This window comes from Chroicocephalus ridibundus, chromosome 1 (assembly GCF_963924245.1).
Source record: "Chroicocephalus ridibundus chromosome 1, bChrRid1.1, whole genome shotgun sequence".
Taxonomy (NCBI): domain Eukaryota; kingdom Metazoa; phylum Chordata; class Aves; order Charadriiformes; family Laridae; genus Chroicocephalus; species Chroicocephalus ridibundus.
Window position 1 is genome coordinate 166,563,629 of NC_086284.1, and position 27,558 is coordinate 166,591,186.

At 41.4% G+C, this 27,558-nt stretch overlaps 1 protein-coding gene across 4 annotated transcripts in view; it reads right to left on the bottom strand.

Annotated features, from left to right (window-relative positions):
- Positions 1-472: 472 nt before the first annotated feature.
- Positions 473-27,558, bottom strand: part of ATF7IP (activating transcription factor 7 interacting protein) — a 109,738-nt gene continuing 82,652 nt past the window's right edge. For 2 of the 4 annotated variants that reach the window (XM_063322599.1, XM_063322597.1), the window contains exons 11-15: positions 22,189-22,267; positions 14,969-15,136; positions 13,782-13,967; positions 9,999-10,111; positions 473-7,527 (exon numbers count right to left, since the gene is read on the bottom strand). In XM_063322599.1, coding sequence (XP_063178669.1) covers positions 7,111-7,527; positions 9,999-10,111; positions 13,782-13,967; positions 14,969-15,136; positions 22,189-22,267 — 963 coding nt within the window. In that variant the 3' untranslated portion in view covers positions 473-7,110. The remainder of the gene's footprint in view (positions 7,528-9,998; positions 10,112-13,781; positions 13,968-14,968; positions 15,137-22,188; positions 22,268-27,558) is intronic. The other 2 variants (XM_063322600.1, XM_063322598.1) reach the window with 2 other exon arrangements.

The following is a 27,558-nucleotide window of genomic DNA, read 5'->3' on the forward strand; positions in this document are numbered from 1 at the left end:
TTTTTTTGCCTTTGATGGTTGTGCTGTGAAAGGTCACTGCATTCCTCTTACTGTGCTGTCCTCTGTGCTTCCTCCCTCGGCAGGCCAGCCCGGGTTGATCTGCCAGCCGTAACCGTGGTGGCCGGGTCTGGCTCCTCTCCCCGGCACAGCAATGTCAGGGGCTGGAGGAGAAGGCTTTGAGCAGGGCTGCGCGGGCCTGCGGGCAGGGGCAGGAGCACTGACAGCTTAATTCTCAGGCAGGTGCACGAAGTTAAAAGGGCCTTTGACTGTCTTATTCCCCTCTGCAGCTCTCACTGGGGAAAAATGGGAAGGTGTGCCCTTGGCAGAGGGTTTGCAGCAGGCACTGGCTCTTTTCATACCCTGTTTGCAAGTTTTTCTAAGTCCCATGGCTTCTGCTTCTTAGACTTAAGGTTTTTAGGGTTGGCTAGAGAGGGACTGACTCTTGGGGGCATTGGGGGGGGATTGAGAGGGGGTTGTGATAAACTCCTGCCTTGCAAAAATAAAAAGAAACCTGCTGTTCAGTCACTAGAGAGTGCCTGCAGAAGAAATGAATCCTCCCGGAGCGACCACATCTAATGTAAGCTTTTTCTTCCTTTTCCTTCCCCTTTTTCTGAAATCCAGTAAGGCATCCACCCCTGCCCACCCCTCCCCGTTCAGCACATGGGCACTACTGGTCATACCCTGCCTGGCCTGGGGGCGGTGGATGGGTCAACAGCACCCTCTGCCCTTGTAGCAGGAGCCACCTGTGCAAGCCCTGGCCTGTGTCAGTCTGGGCCAGGCAGCATAGGGCTCCCCTGGGAGAAACCAGCTTCATTTCTTGGTCAGCATCCCGGTGCTGTGCTGTAGGGTCAGATCACTTCTCTGCCCAGTCCTGGCTTGATTTTTTTTTTTTTTTTTTTTATCAGGTTCCTTATGCCTACAGAGCTGCTCTTTGCTGTCCGTACGCTCTGCTCTGAGGTGGCAGCATCCTTTCCAGGGGTACCAGTGAGTGTATGGCAAAGCTGCCCTGCAGCAAAACAGAATGCGTGCTCTGGCTGTTCGCTTACTCTCTTCCCTTTATACCAGCACAAATAGCAATTACAACAGTGCTTCAGCAAAGTGGTTACACCATATTTTGTGATTAAAACCAAGGGTCTAGACTAGGTGCAGTCTGTGTACTTCTACTCTAAATAGGCGGTTGGAGAATCTCTGCACTTGCAGGTGTGATTGGGTGCAGGCATCACTTCACAAGAGCCCAGCATCTTTTGGTCAGTGACTTGACTTGAAGGAAGTTTACTAAGTGCCAGAAACCTAATTATTACCATTACAAATTAATTATACACCCTTGAAATAACTCAGGGTAGGCATGTCTGTAACTCCAGGTTTTAAGTACGCAGTTTGAGTTCTCCACAACTTGGCAGCAGAGGTGGGTCTAAGAGGCAGCTTTTGCCCTACTCACTTCAAGAAAGCAGTTTATGGGTTCTCAACTAAGTCGCACAACACATTCCACAGGGCTGTACCTGGCATCTACCCTTAAAAACCAGCAGGGTTGGGGGGGGGGCGGGATGAGATTTTCTTGATCCCTGCACTAATGCCCCCCTTTTTTATTACCCCCTCATTTCATTACAATGAGTTCTGTGCACAGCTTGCCCCCCTGGCTTGAGAAGCAGGGCCAGTCAGGCATGCTGAGACCACGGCGGTGGGCTCACTGCTCAGGGGTGCTGTAAAAAACCAAAGGCAGCTCCTGTACTTTGGCCCAAGCCTCTTGCTAAAAGAACAACTGTTTTTTCAGAGGTCAAACCCAGCCCCTTGGAGGGAGAGGAGTCGCACCAGCAATCTGGTTTCCATTCCTGAGCCCTTCTGGGGCAGCTTTGGGTTGCAAGTTACCGGATTCTGTCTGTTCAGGATATACAGAGCCCTTTTTGCTTTGAATTTCCAAAAGTGAGAGCATTGCTTTCCATTTTTGCTTCTGTGAGAAGGCCGAGAGGGCAGCATCATGCAGTTGACTTCCTGGGAACGACCTGGAGCCAAACCATTGCTGCCCAACGTTACTGGAGCATGGTGGCAGTCAGCCTGCCAACCCCAAATGCCTGCTGTGGCCCCAGCTCCAGGTGGCAGCACTTCAGATGAAGACGCCGTGAGCTCTTTCTGAAAGAGTTGTCTCCTGAGATGTCTGGAACTAAGCACAGATGACTCAAAATGTTAAAAACCCAGTAGTTTATTTCAAAGTATAAATTTCAGGCTTATCAGACAAAACCCCACTACAGTTAACACAGACACACACACTAATCTGTAGTACATACAAAAAATGGGGAGAGCTTGCAACTGCACAGTTTAGATTGGACATTAAGTCTGTCCTGTATTTTTTAATTATTTTTTTTCTATTTACAAGTCCAGCTGCAAAACAAAATAAGAAATCAGATTCTCAGTTTCTTAACAAAGGATTCTGCACGTTTGACTCCCAATAGCCAATAAATTACTAAAGCTGAACAGGACTCCCCAAACAGCTACTACCCCCTTGTCTTATTTACAGCTATACCCCATTAAATTAAGACAGCACTTCAAATATATATATGTGTGTGTGTATATATATATATTAAAAAAAGAAAAAAGAATGCTCAGCCTGCATAATGACAATGAGAAATAAAGATCCACTTTAATGGGTACTTAGAAGGGATGAAAAGGAAAATTCACTCATTTTACTTTCTCTTAGCTATCCTTAATTTTTTTCTTTTCCCCTCAGAGGGTGTTTGGAAGGGGATAAAGATTTTGGTGGCAAGGCTGGCTCAGTGTCACTTGAACTCCTTTCCCTTCAGTGTCTTCATACAATGCCCACCCCTATCCAAACCAACAAATTAAAAAAATATATATTTAATATATCAAGCTTCTATTTAAAAAATCTGGATAGATATTTTTGACTAAATGAAAATACTGAAGAGTTTACAAGGCGGCAGAATCACAGATTGATTTTGTACAGTGTATGCAATACGCGAATACTGGGGAATGGCTGTTTGGGGAGTGGGAACAGATTGGACCTGTCCCTACATGTAATACAGATTCTAATTTATTGGACATTTAAGACAAACAACATAAAGGGCGGGCTGAAGTGATCATTTTTGTTACAGTACACAACAGTACTGGGATCCTACTGTTGGGCCCAGTCGTGCTCCCACTGAAGGCACGAGGGGTTTTGCCGTTTTCAAAGGAAGCAGGGCAAGACCCCTTATTGTTACAGGGAAGACGCCACGGGCCTTTCCAGCCTTGTGCTAAAACCCTCGGGAGGGGCGAGTGTCTCGGTGCTTGTGCTCAGTGACCCAACATGGCCAACGGCAGCACAAGTAACACACAGGGGCAAAGTCCAAGACCAAGTGCTGCCCCAGGGGAAGCTGGTCAGAGGGTGGAAATAAATACAGGCTGAGGGGAACCTGCCTCTGCACCCGCACCTTCTCTGAAGCCGCCACTGCGGATACAGTACAGATGCTGTACCTACAAGTCTGCCCCCTTCCCAGCATTTAATTATTTGAATACAATAAAGCTTTTTTAGACATATACTAAAATAAAGCGAGGCCAGCGAAGCTGTGACTGGGAGGAACACACTGGAAAGGAGCAGCAGTCTGCCATCAGCACTCCACTAGCAGGGCTCCTCTCCAGCCAGAAACTGAACTAACTCCAATTCCTCTCACCCTGGACATCCAGAAGCCCTTGTATCACACAGAGCAAAGAAACCAACCCTAAAACAAACGAGAAAGTAAAAGAGGACAGAAAACAGCTGCAGAATCGGTGCTGCGTTTGCTAAAACCCGGGGAACTACATTCGAGGTGGTACTGCTGAGATGTCGCGTACCCAGGGGCAACAGCAACACACTGAGTCAGGAACAACAACCTCACAGCAGGTACTGAGAGTAAGGTGGAAGAACTGGCCTGAGGCGCAGAGAAGGAACTAAACCCAACCCTTCCACTTAAAAGCCAGATAGAGATTTTTAGCATATTCAAAAGTGAATTGATTGTTGGAAGCCTCCAGCAACTAACACTTTAATGAAGAGCCCGGTCTAGAAGCACGGTGCTAACAGACCTGTACTGGATGCTCCCGGATATTTTGGTAACACTTTCAAATAAAAGTCTATTAAATGAAATCCATTATTTCTAAATGTTTGTTGCTAGCAGAAATTGGGTTTCTCAATAGCTTTATCGTTTCTGGGAGGTGAAGGATAATAAAATTAACCAGTGGCCCTATAACACAGGGAGAAGTGCCATGAGTTAGGGAATTAAGCAATACTCCTGCTCGTTAGCAGAAGGGGTGAACAATCACTGCAGTGATCTGCTCCACCATGGAAGTGATTTCACAGAAATGGCACCCTTCTCTCTTTGTGTGCCAGTGATTTAAGAACCAGCCACCTTTAAGGTCTCCAAGCTAAGCCAGGCAGTTTGAAGTCAAGCCATGCGTTATCACATACTTTGCCATCGCTACTTGCTTAATGAAGGTCCTGAAGTTGGACCTTTAGCAGCTCCGCTGGGATGAAATAAGAGAAGTCGGCTTTCACCCCACAGCTGCCATGGCTTCAGTCCACAAACGGTAGCTGGCTTATTTCATCTAGTCACAACAAAAATAAATCACGTGCATTTCCTCCATTGGAGGAAAGAGAAGAATTCTAGCACAGGAGTCCCACCCCCGCCTATCCTGAGCAAGACAAAGCTAAGAACGATCGTGACCTAAACGCAACCACAAACTATAGAAAAGCTCATGTATAGTTTTGGGCTGGAATCACAATTAAATAAGCAGCGTAAGTTCTAGGTTGTGTTCTAATATTTAACTTTCAAACTATAAAACCTCATTGTACTGATACGGCCAACGGCCCTTTGGTACCACCTCAAAGACACAGTAAAAAAAACCCCAAACTGCCCAAGGAGGACTTGACAGCCATCGACGGGAATGAACTGCTCTAACCTCTAATACAGAACTGGCTTTATAAGGACCCAACTTTCCGTAAGTAGACTAAATGCTTTATTAAATATTTATTCCTTGAAATATCCAGACAAAACATTTAATTAAACATAGAAAAATTCAAGGCATTATTGATTATTGGCACCAGTAATACAGGGACAACTGTTACTCAAAGGAAAGGTTACCCGTCGTTCATACAAGAGATCTAGTGTGAACCTTCTCGCATGATACGTGGGATTTAGGCAGAACTTTTGCTCGCCCAAACCATTAGAACTGCTGTACTTTAAATGCGAGTTTCCAGACAGAGAGTAATTCGTTACTCACCTGGCGGAAGTGACAAACCCAGCTACACGGAGGAGAGCAGTAGAACAGCACAGACAGAAGTCTACAAAGCCGTTTCTTTCACCGATGAATGTTCCCAGGCGGAACCCCACTAAAGAACCCCCAATCTCATCGCATATTTCACCAGCCATGTTTCAGGACTTAATTTTTCCTGCCCTTTTTCAACCTCACTTTACATTTAAAAATGTTGGTTTTAAGAAAGAGAGCACCGAAATTAAAAAATGTTACCTTCTACAGCTTTGCTACATGGTGAAGTAGATTTAAAAAAAAAAAAAAAAAAAAAAAAAAAAAAGACTTTCCCTTCTAAATCCACTGTTTGGTTCTACCAGGCAGAATGAGACTGAAAAGTGCAAAAATAAGAACCTTACATATAGTTTCTTGTCCAGTTTCAATTTGGTTATGCAAAAAGCAAGTTTAACACATCAACGACAGTGGGGCAGACCCAATACCGCCCCACTGGCAGTAGCGATTTCTTTTCGCAGCTCAGAAGCATGATGAAAGCACCCATTAGCGTTTGCAATTGCTCACAGGTTTTAGGCCAGTGTCTAAAATCGTTTCTGAACTGCTCGGGGTGGGTTAGGTTTCTGCGGAGGCGGGCAGGCGGTGAGACAGAGGAGAGGACCGGGAAGCCAACTTCTCATCTTTCTGTACTGACTGAACATCCCAACTGAGTGCCAAGAGCTAGAAGCTTTCATGGTGCCACACCACAGAGGTTTCTTCTTTGGCTGAACTGCAGCATACAGCTTTCCCAAAACAACAGGGAAAGGCTCTGGTGGAAAATACTGTCTGTATATGCTAATTCTTGACAGGACAAAAACAACTTCTCAAGAATTACAGTGAGGAAAGGGTCGAATGATACCGCAGATAAAATCGAATCCAGCATCAGCAGACGTTACGCTTCCTGGTCTTTCCAGAAATAATAATTACCGCAGGCCAGGAAAATGAGAAGCAGAAGGGAAAAATAACTCCAAGCAAATAAAAGAACACCACAAGGTATCCGGCTACATTTATTTCTGAAATTATTCTTTAAGGCACAAAATAAATCTAAAAAATAGGGCTGGATGTATGGGGGGAGGGGCGGAGACATGATCTGAGCGCTAGAGAGGTGTGAACGCAGTCTCTACGATCCAGTTTCCAATCTGACCTAGGAACGCTCCCAACGTGAGTGGGGGAGGATGGTGCAAACAGAGGAGCGCCCTTATTTCGGAGAGGCAGGAGGTAGCGGGGTGATTTTTATTTCCCCACCACCACCTCCAAATTTACAAATGTATCGGTTCCCTGGCCAGACTCGAGTTCCCTTCCCTCCCCTCAGAGAGCTCGTTACAGCTTGTAAAATAAGATCAGAGCACTCCGTCTTCCGGTACAAAAGTGAGACCTTGAATCACCCTTCGTATCGCAGCCTGCTCTCGGTGCGGTGGGGGGCAGGAGGCAAATCTGTTCTCACCCTCGTGTTAGTGCCTTGGCAGGTATTACAGCTGGGTGTGCTTTGCTTCAGACAAACTGTAATTTATTATTTTGTTCCCACTCTGAAGCAGAATCCCAGGCATCCAGGGTGCCCTTGGATACAGGGCAGGTAGGTATCCAGGTGGAACAGCTCTCATGGAAGGGAAAATGAAATTTTCAAATGGCCCATGACTTGAGCTATCCAGAAAAAACAGGCTCTCTTGCTGCAGGTGAGACTTTATTTGTCTTTTGGTTCTGAACGCATGTAGTGTATCACACAACTGTCTAAAATAATCCTGCAGAGAGTGGATTTAAAACTGAATTTTCATGCATGGGATCAACCCTCCAAAACTGGGGTAATTCTTGGTAGTAGGACAGATTTAAAGGCTCCAAAGATCTCTAGTTTTAACTGCTGTGGGAAGAGATCACATCTGTGGACTGGGGGTCACAGAAGGGTCCAAAACGTCCATAGATGTCCTTAGCCCGGACCGCAAAGTAGTATTTGCTGCCGGACACAAACTGCGTAAGAGTGCATGCCATGGGTAGCGGGAGGGCCTTCACTTCCCCAATCTTCTTCCACTGGGAGGGCATGGTGGCACTCGGGTCCTCGTGGTAGGCGTAGAGATGGTAACTGTCCACAGTGGCACAGCTCCGGTCCACCTCCATGACACTCCATGACAGCACGATACCATTCTGGCTCTGTACCCGCGCCAGCTTCAGCTGTGGCTTTTGAGGCAGAGAAGTGTTGGCAGCTTCAGGGGGCAGACGCGGTGGCTGTGGTGCCTCCGGGAGCGGGGCCGGATGTATGGGGCGCGGTGGCTCCTAAGCAAGGTAAGAGCAATACGGGAAAGGTCAGAGCCTACAGCAGCGGAAGGAAGCTGTAATTCATCATTCCCAAGGCAAATGGAAGCAAACGAGCCTGCAGCCACCCAGCCACCACAACGCTAAGTCCTGTGTGCGGAGAGCGCTCAGGCAGGAGAACCCCAGCAAAAGATGCAAATTCTCATTATTTGCATCTAAATCCCTAGCTGTACAGATGATCACTGCCACAGTTATTTCCCCGTGTCCTCTTTGCTTCCCACCCGAGAGGCCACGGACTGGACACTGTGCCCTTTTCCAAGGCTGAGCAGGCAGGTTCCCCATGACTCTGAGCTCATCTACATTTGGGCTGCTGCTCCCGCATTACCCAGAACGCCCCCGGCAGCGGATTAAACTGACAACTCAATCATCATTTCAACAGGCAGGTTTTCAGTCACAAAAGGAAGAATGAGTAACGGTGCCACATGGATTTTATCACCTTAAATTGATCACAAAAACTCAGCCTCAGTTTCCAGAAAATTTTGAAATAACAGCACAAGTGTGGCTTTCCTTTTTTTTTTTTTTTTTAAAAAGAGCACAGAAACAGTCCTAGGTCTCTAATTGATGTTAGTTAAGATGAATTTAGGAATCTAGTTACAATGACTATGAAATTTTGTTAGTCTTCAAGCCAAGGGCCTTTCAGGTGGGAATCTGGGGTAGTTTTTGTGATCTTAAGTGTTCTGTGTGATACTGGCTTCATTTATTTTCATTATTTATCACTGGTGAATGACGCATGAAGTTGAATAGTGTCTAAGTGGAAAGAATGCTGAGCCACCTTGTTGGTAATGTATTTGCCATTTCAGGACATCGCAGGTGATGGGCCTGCCCAACAGTGCAATTTATTTGGTTCAGTCTCAACAACAAAACCATATGAGATGTGTCCAGCTCTGGAGCCCTCAGCACAAGAAGGACGGGGACCTGTTGGAGCAGGCCCAGGGCAGGGCCATGAAGATGATGGGGGGCCGGAGCACCTCTCCTATGAGGACAGGCTGAGAGAGTTGGGGTTGTTCAGCCTGGAGAAGAGAAGGCTCCGGGGAGACCTTATAGCAGCCTTCCAGTACCTAAAGGGGGCTTATAAGAAAGATGGGGACAAACTTTTTAGCATGGCCTGCTGCGATAGGACAAGGGGTAATAATTTTAAACTAAAAGTGGGTAGATTTAGACTAGATATCAGGAAGAAATTTTTTTACGATGAAGGTGTTGAAACACTAGAACAGGTTGCCCAGAGAGGTGGTAAATGCTCCAACCCCGGAAACATTCAAGATCAGGCTGGACGGGGCTCCAATCAACCCGATCTGGTTGAAGATGTCCCTGTTCATTGCTGGAGGGTTGGACTAGTTGACCTTTAAAGTTCCCTTCCAACCCAAACTATTCTATGATTCTGTGAAAAGAGCCAGAGTAAATTCTCAAATACTTATGAAAAGGGGGCTGAGGTGATGCAGAAGTAATCGCCCCAGCAGTGATTAAAAAAAAACCTCTCTGAAATTTGGGAGTTGGCAACCTTGATGATCTTTTGCCTGTACCTTGTCCTCCTACCTCAGTGTTGTGGTTTAACCCCAGCCAGCAACTAGGATCACACGGACGCTTGCTCACACCCCCCCATCCCCCCAGCAGGGTAGGGAGAAGAGGAAGAAGAGGGAGAAAAGGAGAGGGGAAAAAAACCTTGTGAGTTGAGATAAAGTCAGTTTAATAGGATAGTAAACAAGATGATGATGATAATAATAATGGTAAATATACAAAATAAAGTGATACAACATAAGTTGTTCTCAACACCCAATGACTGGTTACCCAGCCCATCCTGAGCAGCGATCACGGAAGCCTGTTCCCTGGCCAACCCCCATTTATATACACTGAGCATGATGCCTATGGTATGGAATATTCCTTTGGCCAGCTTGTCCTGTCTATGCTCCCTCTCAGCTTCTATAGGAAGCTGAAAAAGTCGTTGACTGATATAAACATTACTTAGCAACAACTAGAACAGTATGTGTCATCATTACTGTCATACTAAATCCAAAACACAGCAGCTAGAAAGAGAATGAATTCTACCCCAGCTGAAATCAGGGCATTCAGTTTTGCAAACAGCTGTACTCAGAAACTGGTCGTCCAGTCTGTAGCCAAACCATGACTACACTTTCTAGTGGCAGGTCTTCCCTTGACTCCGCACGTCACCTGCAGACAATTCATGCACCATTTTTCAATATGTGCTGCTGCTGATGTGGAGAACTCAGGGGTAAAGCTAACAGACTGCACAGCTTTTGCCATTGTTGGCAGAAGTTGCTGTAGGCGAAAGGGTGGCGCTACGCACGTGAACTGGCTGCAAAGTATCTACGAGGCATTTCGCTGTTCTGCGGTTCACACTAAGAAACAATCCGAAAGACGTTAATGCAGAGACAAGCCTGTAAATTGCATTAAGTAATTTCAAAATGACTACTCACAGCATGCACTTGTGGTGGTCGATGATGCACTGTAAGCTGAGGTGCTCCAGATCCAAGAGTTAGTCCATTGTTCATAACATACGCAGTGGTCTGAGGCATTCGTACTGTCATGCCTGTAAGAAGCACAGTGAATGCTTTGAGTATTCAGTACTTAAAAATCAGCTGAACAGAACACTGGAAGACCAACTCCTTGGTTCAGTTGGATGACACCGAATTTCGAACTGACACACTCTCCTCAAACATCAGCCAGCAGACACTGACAAAGTCCTGCATGACAACAAAACCACCTCCTCCCATCCCCTGAGGCGGTACAAGTGAAAGGGAGCAGGTGCTTATGTCTGCAGAGGGGACAGAACGATGTTTAACAACTGACAGCATGAAAGAAATGGGTCCGGAGGGGAAGCGTGGGAGATACAGGGAGCTTAATCAGGAAAAGAAAAGGGACATCACTTTGGGATTTAGAGAGGGAGAGATAAATGCTGCCGCAGCAGAATGATATCCACTCTGTATTCAAATGCCAGACGGCTTGCTGTGGATGGCATCGAAAAATAAAAAAGATAAGTCATTCTCACTGTCCGAGAAGCTTGTCCTCCCTCACAAAATGGACACCCCAAGAGGCGTTACTCCCATTTCATTCATTCCCACAGCAAACTGACCTGACGGGCAGGAATAAACGAGGTAATTTTATAGCCTTGCAGATAATATCCAGAACTCTTGCAAACTATCAAGTTTTCATTCATTTTATGCTACATCTCACTCTAACGTTTTGTCAGTTTACTGTTGGAACACGTACGTCCTGTGAGCTCAAAGCTTTTGCTCATTGTTACGGGCAGCCTAGGGCGTCCCTCTATTTTCTGTCTAGAAATACAAGATTTGGGGCAATCTCCCCCACCCCCTAGTTGCACACTTGTATGAGATCGAAGCATTTCAGTAGTCCAGAAGAAAAGCTCACAGAGTGACACGTGTCAGGAAACCACAGCTATTGTATGGTAATTTCTTCTCTATATAAGCAGTCATCAAACTATGATCATAGGTGATGAGTGTCAGAAGTCTAAGTAATCTGTGAGTCTGAGTCTTGGAATTCAGAGTTCTAAATCTTAATGCTTTTATAACTAAGTGTTGAGGTAACTGCTTCACATCTTCCTATTGCAACATCTATCTAAGAGGATAATGAAACCGTGCAAACTCCTGTAGCACAGTCGGTCACCCGAACTGGCTATTTCTTACCTATGAGAATCCAATCAGATACACTGTTTTAGCATGAGTGATTCTATTTCAAGAAATTACAATAATCTGAAGTAGAGATGGACAGAAATGCTTTAATAGGATATAAGGTACAAATTTTGCATTATTTCTACGTAGGCATACTACTTGGCTGAGGTAGAAGTATAAAACTACAATTTGCAAAACACTTTGGACGAGTTCTCGCAGTTAATCTTTCAAAGACAAAGTGCAGAGATCTTACTCCTGAAGCATCTGCTACTGACACTAAAGACTGCTTCAATGACAATATAAACAAATACACATCAGTAGCAGCATTTCTGAAAACTATAACAAAGACGGTGAAAAACGTAGAATGGACTAAAAGATGAAAACTCATGACAGCTAAAAAGGGATCAAGAAAGACGATTGCTTTTTTGTTAACAGTATGTGAAATTTCTCTACCTGGTATGCAAATACGAAGCCCTGAAATAATCTGTATTCCAACTAAACTGGTCTTTTATCTGCTCAGGCTAACCATCTGGCTTCCTCGTCCTGAGGTACAGGGAACGCACAATGCTATGGAGGAACCGTCATTTTCTCACATCTTATGTGGCTTGTCAGACAACAGTACGGTATAATACACAGACATACTTTTCAAACCAGAGTAACCAAACCGCCTCTAACAGAATCACAGAGAAGTCCAGGTTTGAAAGGACCTCTAGAGATGATGTGGCCCAACCTTCTGTTGAAAGAATGCTCTTAGATTAGGTTATTCAGGGTCTGGTCAAGCTGAATCTTAATTATTTTGGTGGAAACCCGCCTTGATTTCTGAGAATTTGTAAGCAGACAGCTGAAGGATAAGCATTCACTGCATCACTGGACCATCAGGTCAGAAGCACATTACACAGAGGCCTACTGTTGGATGACCTTGCCCAAAAACCCATATGAATTCCTTACCTCATTGAGTTTTCCTAGAAAGCCCTTAAAATAGCATATTACCTATTACATGTTCTTCAACAGCACATTAATTATCTTGCATGTCTAACACTAAAAGGTATTCTGTAGATATTAATATTAGTGATGTCATAATAACGGCTCTAAGTGGTGTTAGATTCTGTCAAAAACATGTATTTTCTATTTTGGTACAAAAGAAGAAAATGCTATTAAAAAATAAATAACATAGGAGAACGCATGGTTAAGTACTCAAAACTCATTCCGAAACAACAGGTAGATCACAGATGTCTAACTTGTAGCTAAGGGTAACGATGAAGAAAACTAAGCGTGGGCCGAGGTTACCTTGCCCTTTACGGCCTTTTGCCAACAGGAACGCAAGATGCAGACCTCCCCCTCAAAAGATACTGCTGGTCAGAAGAACCTGACCTCAAATGCACACGGCACAAGAGTCTGTGAAGTTTAAGAAATACGAACAAGTAGTCTGAAAAGAACAATTTCCTCACACCCTGACATTTCATAAAGATCGTTCAAGAACTGTCTGATCAGCTTCTGTTTAGCGAGCGCAGCTGATTTTTCAAAGCCTATGGCAATGCAGCTAATCCAGCTGTAAAAGATAATTAGAATTAAATGGCTACAAACACACATGGATATTCTCCTTTCCAACACTACCGTTTCAGAACAATGAATTAATTATTTCTGCACAAACCTGCATAGGTACAGTCTTACGTGGCTTAAGCACGCAGTGTTCCGAGTCTGGCTTATACAGATGGTGTCTAAAAATTCACTACCTGGATGTCCCAAGAGTAGGCTCATACTCAGTGGACTAGAACAGGGAAATTTATGTTTAACATAATGGTGTTAAAATAACCATAGTGTAGAAATTGTGGGGAGCTAAAAAAAAGGCAGTTAAGATCCACCACTTTGTAACAAAATATAAACTATCACTTAAGGTCTTTATTTTTGACATCTCCTACTCATTTCAGAAAATGAGTTTACTGCTATGGGAAGATGACAGTTACATATCTGTAAAGTCAAGATGAACCTGCTGACATCTCCTGTCAAGGAAACTCAAGCATGCATAATTTCTGATACGTTTGGTGAGAAATTTCACCTCTCCAGGCCTAGAGAAAATAAGAAAATTTGCTGGGCACAGGACATCAGAGATTGTTGAGGAATTACATTTGTATGTCCAATAAAAATGTAACTTTTAGACAGGAAATCAAACACGATTTACTACATACTTATGTTTTATTCTGTAGTAACAAAATGGTCTCTATCTATCTTTCTACAAAACAGTGGTGCTCGTCACCTTACCTTTTGCTACCTCGTAAAGTACTGGGCATGTCATCCACAGATGCTTAACTGGCAGAGCTAGTGCCTGACATCACTTCAATCCAGTGAATTTCCTCATTCCCATAGCTGCAAGAGGAAGGATTTCTTAAAAGCCTGAGATTTTCTCAAGTCTGTAAACTGGAAACCCTAACCTCTGTAATTTGGCCTAGTATTGTACAAAACCCAACAAAACCAAACAACAAACACAAACCAAAAACCAACTCCCTCATCCATCAGGTAGAACATATCAAGCTGTGTCTTGCTAAAATGTGGATGGAAGAAAGCATGCCCTACCTCCGGCCTGCGGGTTGACTGGCCTTAAACCTGGGCTTGGCATGACAGCCCCTCTGACAGGAGCCTGAGCTGGCGGTGCAGGAAGAGTGGTATAGACCACCTGGTGGTTAGCGGGGGCTCTTGGTATCGGGAGTTTTGCGGCAGTTTGAGTCACTGGCCGATGAGTTACATTCACTGTCGTGGGAGCTGGAAAGAGACAGACAGATCACAATCTAGAATGGAACTCCACGACGTTAAGCTGATACGCCTGTTCCAGAGTGCACACCTCCTTTGGAAAACTGACTCATCTGAGCCACGCGATATAAAAACTGTCTCCATGAAATTCTATCTGCTTTTAATAATGCAAGAAAAGAGAAAACAGCCTAAACAAACAGTAATTTTCACCTGAAATAATAATGCCAATACATATACAAATTCCAAACAGAAAAGATAAATGAAATACCCACTCCCCCCCCCCCCCCCCCCCCCCCCCCCCCGCCAAAAAAAAGGTCCTGAATGTAAACACAGCTGTGGAGAACACAAAACCCACCACAAAAAAATCTGCAGAACAGATCAGTCATAAGATAATTCCAATACCAATTAACCTTCAACAATCCTCCACACAAGCGAATAAAATAAAGAAAAAAAGAGGATCTATCTTCCTTTATGTTAGAAAGCGGGGCCGTGTAAAATAATAAAAAAAAAGATAAAAAAATCACACTGCAGACAAAATAACATTTAACTAGGCATGGAACTTCAATGTCAGCCTTGCCATTCACTCTGCCAAAAGAATTAATTGCTAAGTGCAGGTGGACAGAGCTAGGAGTGATGTTGCTAATGTGTTTTCCCCCATTACTTAAATAATGGAACTGCTACAGTTTTATTATTCTTCACTTTAGCAAAGAACAGTATATTTAATAATCTCCATTACCATCTTTAGCGGGATTTCTTCCTTTCCATGGAATTAATTTGATCATGAATTGCTTCCAAACCAGCTGGACTATCTGTCCCTTTCACTTCATCAATTTAAAAAAAATAAATTACAGGAAACTGACTAGAACTGAAGATTAAAAAGTGACTCAAATATTCTTAATATTCACCCGAAAAGATCAGCACAATGAAGAGCACACAAGACTCTAGTTTAAGAAAAAAAAAAAAAAAAAAAGCAGCAGTCACCGCATTCACGTAGTGACGTAAAGTGAAGTTACCTGTAGGTAACACGTGTATGGTGGTCTGGGAGGGGCCGCTGGTTGGCACACCCGTCTGCTGCGCGGGGGCTGGCTGCAAAGGCTGCAAAGGCTGCAGGGGGCGAGCCAAGGGCTGGGTGGATACGGCCAATCCTGTAAGAGGCGTCTGCTGCTGCTTCTTGCCATCTGCTTTAAAACAAAATGAAGTTATAGACAACAGCGAACAGAACTAAGAACACCACAGAGTTTTAAAATCTTCCCCCCCCCCCCCCCCCCGTCATTCACAGATTAGCAAAGAATTATTTCCTAGCATGACATTTCTTTGATCTTTTAATTCTGCAAACAAAACTGTAGAAAATTATTCAATTCCCTTCACTTTCATCATTCTAATCTTTTCCCCCCATACTCCATAATGTTTCATTCTCTCATCACCAAGACTGCGTATTTCACCGTAGTTTGGAAACCCGAATTTAATGGAGCACTATGCCAAAGTCTTTAAAAGTTTCTATTATGAAAAGAACAGTCTAAAACCTTAAAGGCCTAAACACTGCTGTACTCAATTTGTTTCAAAGAAGTGGTAGAGCTCTCTAAATAAATCTTGTCTACCTTTGATGCTTACACCCGTTTGTTATTTGCTGACTCTTTCCTTTCTCCAATCTGTTAGTCATCCCTGTTTGTTGCTGTTTTGAATTTTCTCGCTATTTTCTTAAAAGGAAATCATTATTTATAGAAAACTTTAAAAACAGAATTTAAGTTTTCTCACACTGACACCCTCTTCAACGTGACTTACTGTCTTGTGAGAAGTGACAAATAGTGTCTGTATCTATAGTTTACCACACCAGTATTTTTTCCTACTTTCGTTTATTTGTGACAACAGAAAAGGTTCACTTGAGTGTTAGACCGTATGTAATCAAGCCCATGCACAAGTTGAATAAAGATATTTCAGCTAGATTAGAGTAGTAGTGGGCAGAGAGAAGGCACCACCAAAACTACAAAACACAAGGTAAGAGAGTAGGTTTTTAGGGCCACTCATTCAAAAAAGATTTGCCCTAATAAAATCGCACATGCAGCAGCCACTGATTTAGCAAAAGAGCATATAACGTAAAAATAAAAAATACGTTAATACATATTTTACTCTTGAGAAAACGTATCAACAATATATTGAAGAACACATTTAGAAACTATCAATTAAGTATACTAACTAGATTTCAAAGCGTTAAAACCAGGGTTAATGGCAGCGTAGCTAAAAGTGTTGGGGTTTTTAGCAGCTGGAGAGTATTCTGATGGTCTCATTGGGCTGTCTTTAACAGCTGTCATTGAGCTACTAATAGGCTGAAGTAGCAGTACCCTCCGTACTGCTATGTAATAAATTAAATACAAATCAAGACCTCAAAAGAAATATAAATTGCAGACCATCTTGTCTTTCCCTAGACTGAACAGCTGAGCTACTTCCCTGAAGCCATTTGATGAAAATATAATTTTCTTTCCTTCCTTTTTTCAAAGTCTATAAAATGTGCGGTACAGGGATGCTCATTTTGAAAACGAGAAGTGAGATGTTTCCTGCTCTTTCATCAACTAAGAGGTCTTGTGATTAGTTCAAGCTGCTTTTATTTCCCGTGAGTTATGAGAGATTTCCCAGTGTTCAACAAATTATTTGACTCTGAAGAGATTCCTACAGAAATGCATACACTTGTCTACTTTGAATATTTACAGACTGATGCCCATTTCAACTGCCATTGGATAATTTAAGTGATGCGAGTGCATTCTTAGTCATGGCCTAGAGAAGATATGCTCATGACCCAACTAGTAAGAACTCAGAAACACTACTGCTGTAGAAATGTAGTTCAAGTAACAATGACAATCTGGACAAACGTGAAGGCTTCTTTGGTTTTGCTTTTGTTTTTAATCTCACACAGAAGTTCATTTGTCCCTGACAAATCAAGAGCCCTGCAGAGATTCCAGCTGCTGGAAACTAAGTCAGGATTGTACCAGCCACAGAAAACGATGAAAAATATCCAACTAGTCTTCACTAAATAAATGGAAACAAATAGCAAAGGCTAATTTAGCTACCTAAGTAAAAAATCAGCACGAAAACCAGGAAGACTGGGTGCACAGTAAGCACAGGACTGAGGTTAAAAGTAACACAGGAACAGTCCCAATGCTAAATGAACATGGCATCGTATTCATGAAAAACGTGGAACTGGAGGAGACAGGGCCATCTGATTTATTAAAGTGAACATAAAATGGAAGTCATTAATTGTGGAGGTGTAAGCAAAACTCCAAATCTAATACACAACATTGCAAAGAAGAGGGGTGAATTCCCACGCAAGAACATGGGCCTAACCATCACTGCACTTACAGCAGGAAGGAGTTTTAATCAGCATACTAACTCACAAGTGGCGTAACGGGATTACGGAATAGCAACCATACCATACGCATCTTCCAGAGAAGACAAAAAATGATCCAGAAAACTACAATTTGTTAATCAAACAGCTTACAAAATAAAAATCGATACTGTATGTATTTAATGATTTTTCCAACAAAAAGATAAAGGCAAAAAGAAAGTGGAACATGGCTAGTTTTGAGAGCACATGTGCGGATCTTTCCTAGATTACAAATCCACTTTAGACTAGGGATAAATATCAGCTAAATCTCTTCATTGTTTTAGTACTTTTATGATATAATTTGATGCCATGCGCTACATAAATATTTAATAAAAAAGACTGCAAGGGGACCGTACAAGTATTGCAAGATACTTGCAGACAGAAAAGTATCGAGATTACTCTGATAAAAGGATGACAACAATCGTTCTGAACAGAAATTAACAACACGGATTCTCAAATGCTACGCAATATTTACATGAATAATTTTTGCACACATCAGAAGGGGTGCACTCAATTTAGTTGCCAGTGTGCCAAACTGGAAGATGCCACCCGTATGGAGGCGGACCAAAAATATCACACAAGAATAAAGCTAAGACTTGAGAACTAGAAAAGAAGAAGATGACAGTAGGGAGTACAACATCAGTCATTTAGGAACTGGTAAGAACTTTTACTACTACTGTGGGAATCATGTATGGGGCAGTGAAGATGATCAGGAAAACCTGTGTACGTTGTTGATTATGGAATGTCTGGGCGTTGCTTCTCTGATAAAGTGAAGAAATACAAATCTAGGCTGTATCGGGTGTTTCCACAGTGTGATGGTAATACTTCCCCCCCACCCCATGAAGCACTATTTGGACACAAACTGTTCTATGCAAAAAAGGGTGTGGAAGTTACAGACAGACGTTTCTGTGTTCATAGAGGAGTGGGGTTTCAAAATACCAAACCAACAGCTGTTGAAGGACAGCCACTCTGCTTCGTAGGAGTACTGTGTCCAAACCCAGTGCCTCAAGAACATGATTACAGGCCCTAGCCACTGCAAAAAATCCCAAACAACTACGCCTCACCCACCCCAAAAAACCAACCAAACAAAAATCCCCCACCCGCAAAACCATTATTAGACCTTAAAAATAATGCACAGCGTTTTGTCTGTCTACCATGACTGAAGACAGGGCTTAATGACAGTCTATACAGGTCTGCTCTTCCATGACCCGATACAGAAACTCTGAATTCAGTTTAATAACCTCGCAAAACAAAACACCTAAAAATCCTGTATTTCTTAACCTGAAGTTTAAGTGTGATTTACACTATATGCATACTTTGGTATACAGTATTACCAATATTAATTTTAATTATTGATCGAAATGGAAACTTCATTGGAAAAAAAGAAGGGATGGAGAGTAGATTACACAAATAAGTTTAAAAATCTACCACAATGTTATAATTTACTCTCAACCCGAATCTTTAGTAATTTCAACCAACAAGGACACACACTGTAATTGTATACTAACAAAATAGCGTAACTTTGTCTCCTAGTTGTACCAGGAGAGATTTAAAGGGAAGCACGTGATAGACGTCCCTCTGCAGACATTAGCATCTATTTTAATACCTTTTATAAATAACAGAATTAGGTTTATTTAGTACGTGGGTGACAGTGTTTTAAACAAAAGAATCAGGATCTGAAGTGTTCTCGGGAACACTACACAGGTGTTGCTCCTCTATTTGAATTAGTGCTGAACTCGTGTTCCAGCAAACTGCAGTAAACACCATATCGCTGGAGGTACTTTTACCTTGAGGTTGTGCACCAATAAATCTAGAACAAAATAAAACTTGTTTTACATTCACTGTAAACAAAGTTAAGTGAGAAAAAAAATATTTGACCAAAAGTATATACACGCTTATGATTATGCAAAAGGTGTCAGAAGTGTACTTTTCCTCCGTTTAACCTGAATGTTATTATCAGAACACATGAATCATTTCCCTATAAACTTGCTCGAAACCCTAGAGATGCGTTTTCACTGCACGGTGAAGCTCACGCTGTTATTAGGGGTTTAGTCTATACATTTATACAGCTTGCATGAAAAATACTCACTCCTCACACAAACTCTAAACATAAACTAAATCGGCAAGGCTGCTGACTGTCAGTGAGTCTGGCTTCTGCTTTGTAGTGAAGAGACATGCAGGAGCTAACCTAGACCTGAAATTGCCTAGAGGAGTGTTTTTATAGTTGCACATGCAACCATGGTGTTGATCCTTTATGGTAATTGTGAGGCAAAGACATACTTTATGCAATCAGGGAGGAAGAAACTCTCTGAAAAGCGTTACTTTTGGCAGAAAAAGATTAGCTGAAATACCTTGCAACACTGATATACTTTAAGAAGGTAGAATGCACTTTTAAAAAGATAAAATACATTTTAGAAGGTAGAATCTCCCACTAAGTAAGAACTAAGAGCTTTAAAAAGGTTCCAAGGCCATGTGAAACTAGACGCTTAGTATAAACAATAAATGCCTTGCTAATGAATATACCCTTGAAGAACCGAAGGCTGGTAACAAGGAACATCCCACCACAGGAGTCACCAAAACAGTCTGAAAACCAGACAGCTGCTGGATAAGGCATAAAGTCAACAAAGATTTGCAGTAACTGGAGGAAAGGTAAAGGTGGCAGTGGGAAATTGCGACCACCAACTCAATTGGAGACTGAACCGGACCACCCCACCACGGTACTGGAGCATGCACACATCAATTAAAGGACCTTGCAACTTTAAATGACATTTAGAGACTGTACTAACCAACAGAAGTTGTTAAGATATGGTACTAACCAATGATTATAATTAAGGGTATTTCTGTGTTTTGAACCGTATAAATGTTAAGAGTCTGTGTGCTACCTTTGTGGATTACCACCTAGCACCCATCTCTGCAGAAATGAAATAAACAAACAATACCTCTACTCTGTGTGTATCCTGGCGTCTGCACGCCAGGAAAATAACCCCGCTTTGGGACAACAGTACTGTGACATGGTACTTTAAAACATACTATAAAACTGTTTAGATCTGTTGGTGTCTTTTACAGAATATTAAATGGGACTGGGTAGCTTAACCTTACCTGACAGAGTTCCACAGTCCAAGCGCAACCATCTTTCTTATCTTTTTGAGATCTAACCCTCAGAAGAGAGGACAGCGATAAAAGCCTAATTCCCTATGCTATTCTGACACTCAGCGAAGCAATTCACAGAATCACCAAAATCCTGGCTAGGAAGGACCTCTGGTGGCTGTGTAGTCCAGCCTCTCGTGGAAGCTGGACTGTCACCAACACTAAATGAATGAGCTGCTGTTTTCCCCGCCAAATGTTCTTGAGAACATTCGAGAGCGGAGTTTCTGCCATCCCTCCGTGCTGTACTACCTTCCTACTGTGTTTTCTTTTCCCCTCAAGTTCAACCTGAACGTCCTGAACTTGTAGTTCATGGCCACTGCCCCTTGATATATCATCTAGCACAGCTGAGCAGAGTTGTGCTCCATCATCTTTGTAATTATCCTCCAAGTAGTTGTAGGCTGCTATTGCAACATCTCTCAGTTTGCACTTTGCCAAACATGCCATGGTGTGTCCATCTCTTCTCACAGGTCATGTTCTCTAACCCCCACCATCCTGACACCATCTATTGGGCCCTCTCCAGTGCTACCACAACTCTTCTGAAGTCAAGGAACAGAAAGCCGAAACTGGACACCGTATTTCAGATGTGGTCCCACGAGTGTCAATACGGAAGTAGTACTAACTGAAATTTAAAAGAGAACACACTGTTGGCTCGTACTCAATTCAGTGCCCACCATGTATCCTCTGCTGATAAAAGAGCCAGACCGTCAGCTATCTGAATTGCATAATGCTGCTCTAATGCTTGTGTACCGCATGAACTCCTTTTGGTAGTAACACTACGTTTCTCTCTCGCTGAAAGAAATGCTACCACATCCCAGCAGGATTTTTTACATTTGTGTAACAGAAATACCGAGCAAGTCCAAATATTAAGAATGTACATGTAGAACTTCAACGCACTAGCTAGGGAGATAGCTACTGTGGTTGTCTAGAGGAATCAAAACTTCTTGGCGGCTGGACATCAGAATGCAAAGACCAAGCAGAATTTTTATCTCTAATAGTAGAAATACCAATTTTTCAGTTAAGATGACAGCGCAATACATAATCTTAAGTATAGACTCTTAGTACTTCTCTAACATACTATAATTCTTTGCTAATCCAATGCTAATTATGAGAGCTGCCCACAGTTACCCAAGACTTATAAAAAAATGTATTCTTTTAAAAGACAAAGTGCATCCGCAGTGCCAAAGGATATAAGAGCACAACTATATTTACTCTAATCTTGGCATACCGTCCCAAAGCAAAGCACAGATCTGCATTTGGTATCTAAACTCTTGCTCAAAGCTTTTTAGTTAAACAAAAGATTAGAAGTGGAAATAATCTAATGTCTGAATGCTAACTGTAGAACTAAAATGCCTTTAATTAATTGGTAAACAGAAAAATGGAATACATCTAGAAGAACCTTCCAAAATATAATAAAGAATTCAAATGTCTCAAATTATTCCACAAGCCTAACAGATGTAAGCATACAAAGCAACAATGCTTAAAATTAAGGGAAAGGTAAAAATCTTAAAGACTGTTGTACAGTAAGTAGAATTCCTTCTCTTTAATGCCTATCAGAATTCTTTAATAACAGTCCTGTTTAACTTAACTGAGACATCAAGGAATAAAATACACTAAGCAGAAACTGAAGCTTATTCCTTTCTATCATTGAAGGGATAAGGCAATACTTGTAGCTCAGTTACCCCTGCAGCTAGCAAAATCTTTTTCACCTACCTTGAGAAGAGCCATCGTCCTCTTCATCCAGTGTAAGATCAATGACACCTCCTGAATCGCTTCCTGTCACCTTCCCGCTCTGAAAGACAAAACTCCTTCATTTTGCAAAAGCAAATCCAGGGAACACAGGTGGAAAAGGGATACGAATTGAACATTGAGAAGGAGAGGTCTCAGAACTGATGCACTTATTAAAAAGGAACTGATGAAATGAGCAGGAAGAAGAAATTTCAGACAAATTTGCCAGGACTTGAAAAACAGGCAATAACCAAATGACTGTACAGCGGTATCAAGTATTGAAGTATTTTTAGCTTCATAAGAAATAAAAAACCTGATGACCAGTTATTTATACAGCATATTGTTATTTTGCAGGTAAATAAGTAACAATTTGGTGTTATTGAGTATCATTCAATTATATTTTAATCTGGTTGTAATTTCTGCTTTCTTCTATAGTAGCACAACCTTTTGACAGAAGAGTCACCAGGACAATGTATTACTTATCTTGAGACAGCTCAGCCCATGTGCCTTTAAAGAAACTGACTTCACAATCAGAAAAAGGAAAAGCTACACTGGAACCTGTAATGCTTATAAAACACTAATCAAAAAACTCTAACCGTATCCAGGTTTTAAAAGTAATTTCATTACTGTATTTTTATCCATTATCACAAATTTTAGCATTTTGTTATTCTATATATGAAGCCATTTGTAAACCATCTCTTTAAAGAGGATAAAGGGATCTTTTAAGCTATTGTGAAGGCTAAATGTTATAAAAAAACCCCTAGAGAACCACTGAACAAGATTCATCTTCTGGATCAATTGCTGTCTCCTGGCTGTTCAGGCTGGGGGGAGGCTGTTTTGGTTTTGTAGAAGAGATGATAATTTATTGTTGGACCAAACTGCTACCAATTTATGGTTTAGAATGAACCAGGTTCCCCAGGACAGACAAAGGGTTAGGAAAGCAACGTAGTTATCAAAATCTCATAACAATTAACACGGAAAAAAGCGTAAGTTATCGGCACCACGTGGCCTGTACAAATGCCAACATGATAAATCCTACGAAGATTAGAGATTTTTCTGCACAGACAGATGGGGACAGATGCCAAAAACCTAAACACTGAGATTATCTGCTCTATGTATCTGCTCTGTGACCTTTCCTTTGGGTAAAACTAAGCATTTAAGGAGGTCCTAAAGACAATTCTCACAAAGACAAGGCTTTCAGGAGAGGGGAAGAGATATCGGATGATTACTAAACGTAAACAAAAACTGTGTCCAAATTATTGGTCACTGAATTTGGAGTGCCTGACATGACTGATCCCTTCATTACATACCAATTATAACCTGATTTCTTCTTGCCTTAAGTTCTAATGCTGCCACTGATGAAATTGTGCTAATAACCTACATGATACACAATTTCAGAAAGAACTATCTAACTACTTGGGTATGTTCACAGGTGATAGAAGTGATCTCTATAGAGATTCTATCTTTGCTATACACAGAGAAACAACTTTTGGATTTATTAACCGTATAATTCTTTGGTTGAATGATTTTTATTTCAAAAAACTTTCCAGCTTCAGTTTTCTTGGTATGATGAGCTGATTTACCCACTTGAAGCTTAAGATAAAAGGCTCATTCGAATAATCAATGATTACTTGATTAGCATGAAGTCAAGAGGAATTTCATTCCAACTTGATAATCTTCCCAGTCAATGATGTGTATTTTTGAACTATGGGTCTCTCTGCCAGAAGAAAGCAGACTGAAAAATGGAGACTGGAGAAAAAAAACCCAACAAACCCACTAAGCTATTCATTTCTTCCCTCTATAAAATACATTAGTCTGAAGTAATATCCTTTCATTTTTCCCTCTGCAAGGAAAAATTTAAATCCTTAAAAAAATACTCTCTATGAGAACTAACTGTTTTGAAGCCCTACTTAACCATGCCAGCTAAGAACATTCTTTGAATTTCCAAGTCAGCAAGCATCACTGCACGTATTTTCTATTTCAGTGTCTCTGGAAGGCCAAAATCTTGAGTTAGTTAAACAGGCAACTATTAAATGATAAATCCAGTCAGCTGACGTGGTCTCATACATGCACTTCTCGGGAGGAAAGACCTTCTTGTAGTTAGCTGTGCTATTCAAAGCTTTCTACTAAACAACTGTGGTACCAACCTCCTCAACAGGAACTATCCGTAAGTAGCAAAGTTCTTTCCACAACCCACACTAGAAGTTGCAGATCTGCAGAGCAGCATTTTGAGTGGTGCTCCATGGTACATCCCCCAGAGTCCTGGTTCCAGGGCACATACACATTCCAGATACTCCAAGATGCTGTACTCCACGCACAGCACACCGTGAAGCCCTCACTCCCCAGCTGCCCCAACTAGATTCTCCTAGTTCACCAACCATGTATCTCCCTTGAATGAAATTTAGGGGAATTTCTCAGGGAAATTTTTGTTGCCACAAGAACTTGTGAAAACTCCAGTTTACAACAGAGCTGTGTTTGAGGGAAGGCTAGAAACAACTGCTATTGCTTCTGTAAAAAGAAGGGAATGGGATTCTAAGGAGGAGACTGCCGTGTCACACTTCAGAGGAGGAGATTCAGACATGTTGCTCTGAACAAAATTTGAAACCAGCTTAAGAAGGCTTGCAGCCCTGATGAAGGTGAAGGGAAGCCTGATACTGGACTTTCAGTCACGTATGAACCACCTTCACACAAGTCTTTCAGCTCCTAATATTAGATTTCAGCAAGCGTTTGGGCAGAAGCTGGTAACGCAGAAAAGCAAAGTCAAAGCATTCTGGTCTGCTACTGGTTTTTGGCTGTCTCCAAACACAGGAAGCCAAAAACCTGAACCTGCTTCATCTGATCTCTGCAGAAGAGCACAGATGCAGATGATGCAATCATAACACCTTTTCATCAGTACGGTCACACTAGAGAAATAGTTAAAACCATTTAATGAGAACCCAAAACATACGCCTGGTGCTTTAGTTCAGATATTGCCTAGCAAGTCTGAAAAACAGACAATTCAGTGGCCTTTGAATATCAAATAAGCTGGAACAGAAGTAAAATACTCACAGTAATACGAAGTGATCTCTATCTATTTAAAGATCACAGTTACAAAAAACCCAAACCAAACAAAACCACAACCCTCAAAACCACCATTTGATCATTTCTCAGAACCAGAGCACCAGTCTCCAAACAGACCAGAAGTGGGACATAAATCTGATTGTTTACAGCAGCATCTGGGTAGTTTCTAGTTATCAAACCAAAAAAAAAGTTTACATTGGGTTTTAAAAGAAATGTAAACTGCCGAACTCCCTTTTCCACCCTTCTTAACAGCTCACTTATCTTAATGTATATGTCTTTAAACTCCAAGTAAGTGGAAATCCTCCAAAATACTGTCATTCACACTGCCATTTTGGACCTGTTTTATCCACAGCTGATGAAGTAACTTTCTACAACCTGGAAGTTGCAACATCACAAACTGAACCATACAGTTAACCATGTTTTATAGTGCATATGGAAGATAAAATAATGGGAAGTATGTATAAAAATGAATGCAACTATTCAGATTTGTGCATTTTTCTCCACTTGAATTAGTACTAGAAATTCGTATTTCTATGTGTTCTACTAGCTGCAAAACTTTTGCTGAAAAGTGATCTAGAGGACTGATTCTTCTGTAAAAGAAAAAAATCTGAAAATTTTCAGGTATTTTTACCATGGAAACTACTAGAAATAGTCTTTGTTTTAATTTCTTACATGAAATCTCTTTTCATATTACAGTAATTACACTTCAAGTCAGGATCTTCTACAAAGAATTGGTAAAAATGACCTATACTCAGAATTTCATGCTTTTTCCGCTGCATATACTATGACAACAGAACACCTGCTTTCTTACAATCCCAGCCACAAAAGTATTTTTAACAAATAAAGTACTGAGAAATAGATGTACTGACAAATAAGATTTACTTGCGGGGAGAAGTGCTAGGAAAAAGCAGCAGTCGTACAGTTTTCCTTGAGGAAGAAAAGAATTGCACAGTAACTTTCTAGAACCAATGCCATATGGATATTATAGAAATTTGAAAAAGTACAGTAGAAAAATAATTCCTAGAAGTAATAAAAACCCTAGAACATGGTAAAAATGCATAAATACAGTCAACAGGGTCACCTGAATTTGAAGTCATGATTAAGATTTGCAATTAAACCGATGTGAATGCTGTGTAATTAAGAACTTTCTTCTTTCATTTGGAAGACTGTCATTATATCCCATATGTCATTGACTGCAATATCTAATAATTAACCTACACACTAGAGTCAATAGTAAATTAATAAAAGGAAATCAGAAAGGAATCAGCCTTGCAATAAAATGAAGGGCTGTCTCTGGTGTTGAAGTGATTCTGAAGCAGTTTCCTCATCTGCCTCTGGGAAAGTAGGGACACCAAGACAGGCTGCTACCTTTTTTTTTTTACGTTTTTCCACATGCTGAGACCATTTCACACTGTTGTAAAATACACTGTGGTGGGAGAAAGAATATCACCTTAGCTTTGCAAGTTTTTCAGCTCAGCACTGCTGTAAATCATGTTGATTTATCATTTGTAACTTTGAAAAAAAAAAAAAGAGAGAAAGAAAAAAGGGGCGTGTGTGTGTGTAAAAATGCTATTCCAATTCCACGAGGAAAATAAATACAAGGAAGGAGACTGAATTTAAAGGCCAAAGCACATATGGCAGACATGAGGTTGAGAAAATCTCCCATCATAACCACAACTGTGAAATTTAACAAAGAAAGGAGTAGTTAGAACATCACAGCACATACACGTCAATGGCAAACTACTGAAGAAAACTGGGAAAGAAATCTCTAAAACTCAAATTGAACAACAAACGTTAGCTCTTACATCACTTTATATAACAGCACAAATACACACATGCACATGTATTGTACCACATGAAAAATCAAAAGGTAAATGTTGGTATTTTGAAGAAAGTTCTGAATATGTACTTCTCTATTCATGTATGATATATACGATTTAGAAAAGGTTTTGGTATTATATAACGCCACGGTTCAGTTCATCACACAGAGATAACAATGCTATTCATTGTAATGCCACCTGCTTTTCATAAAAGAACATTTCAGTATGTAGAAGTGAAAAATGAGGGGGGAAAAAAATGCAACAACAAAAAAATACAGTGCAAAATAAAAATTAATTCCAGGGTAGTAAAGATCAAAATTCTGAAGATTACTTGTGGCACACTGACACAGTGCAGACAATTTTATTATTAACCGTTTCTACAGTAACAAAACAGAAAAAATGCTGGGGGTTGTAAAACAGAAAATCCATGAAGCATCCCACCACCACAGTCATACACGACGCACCACGGCGTTAT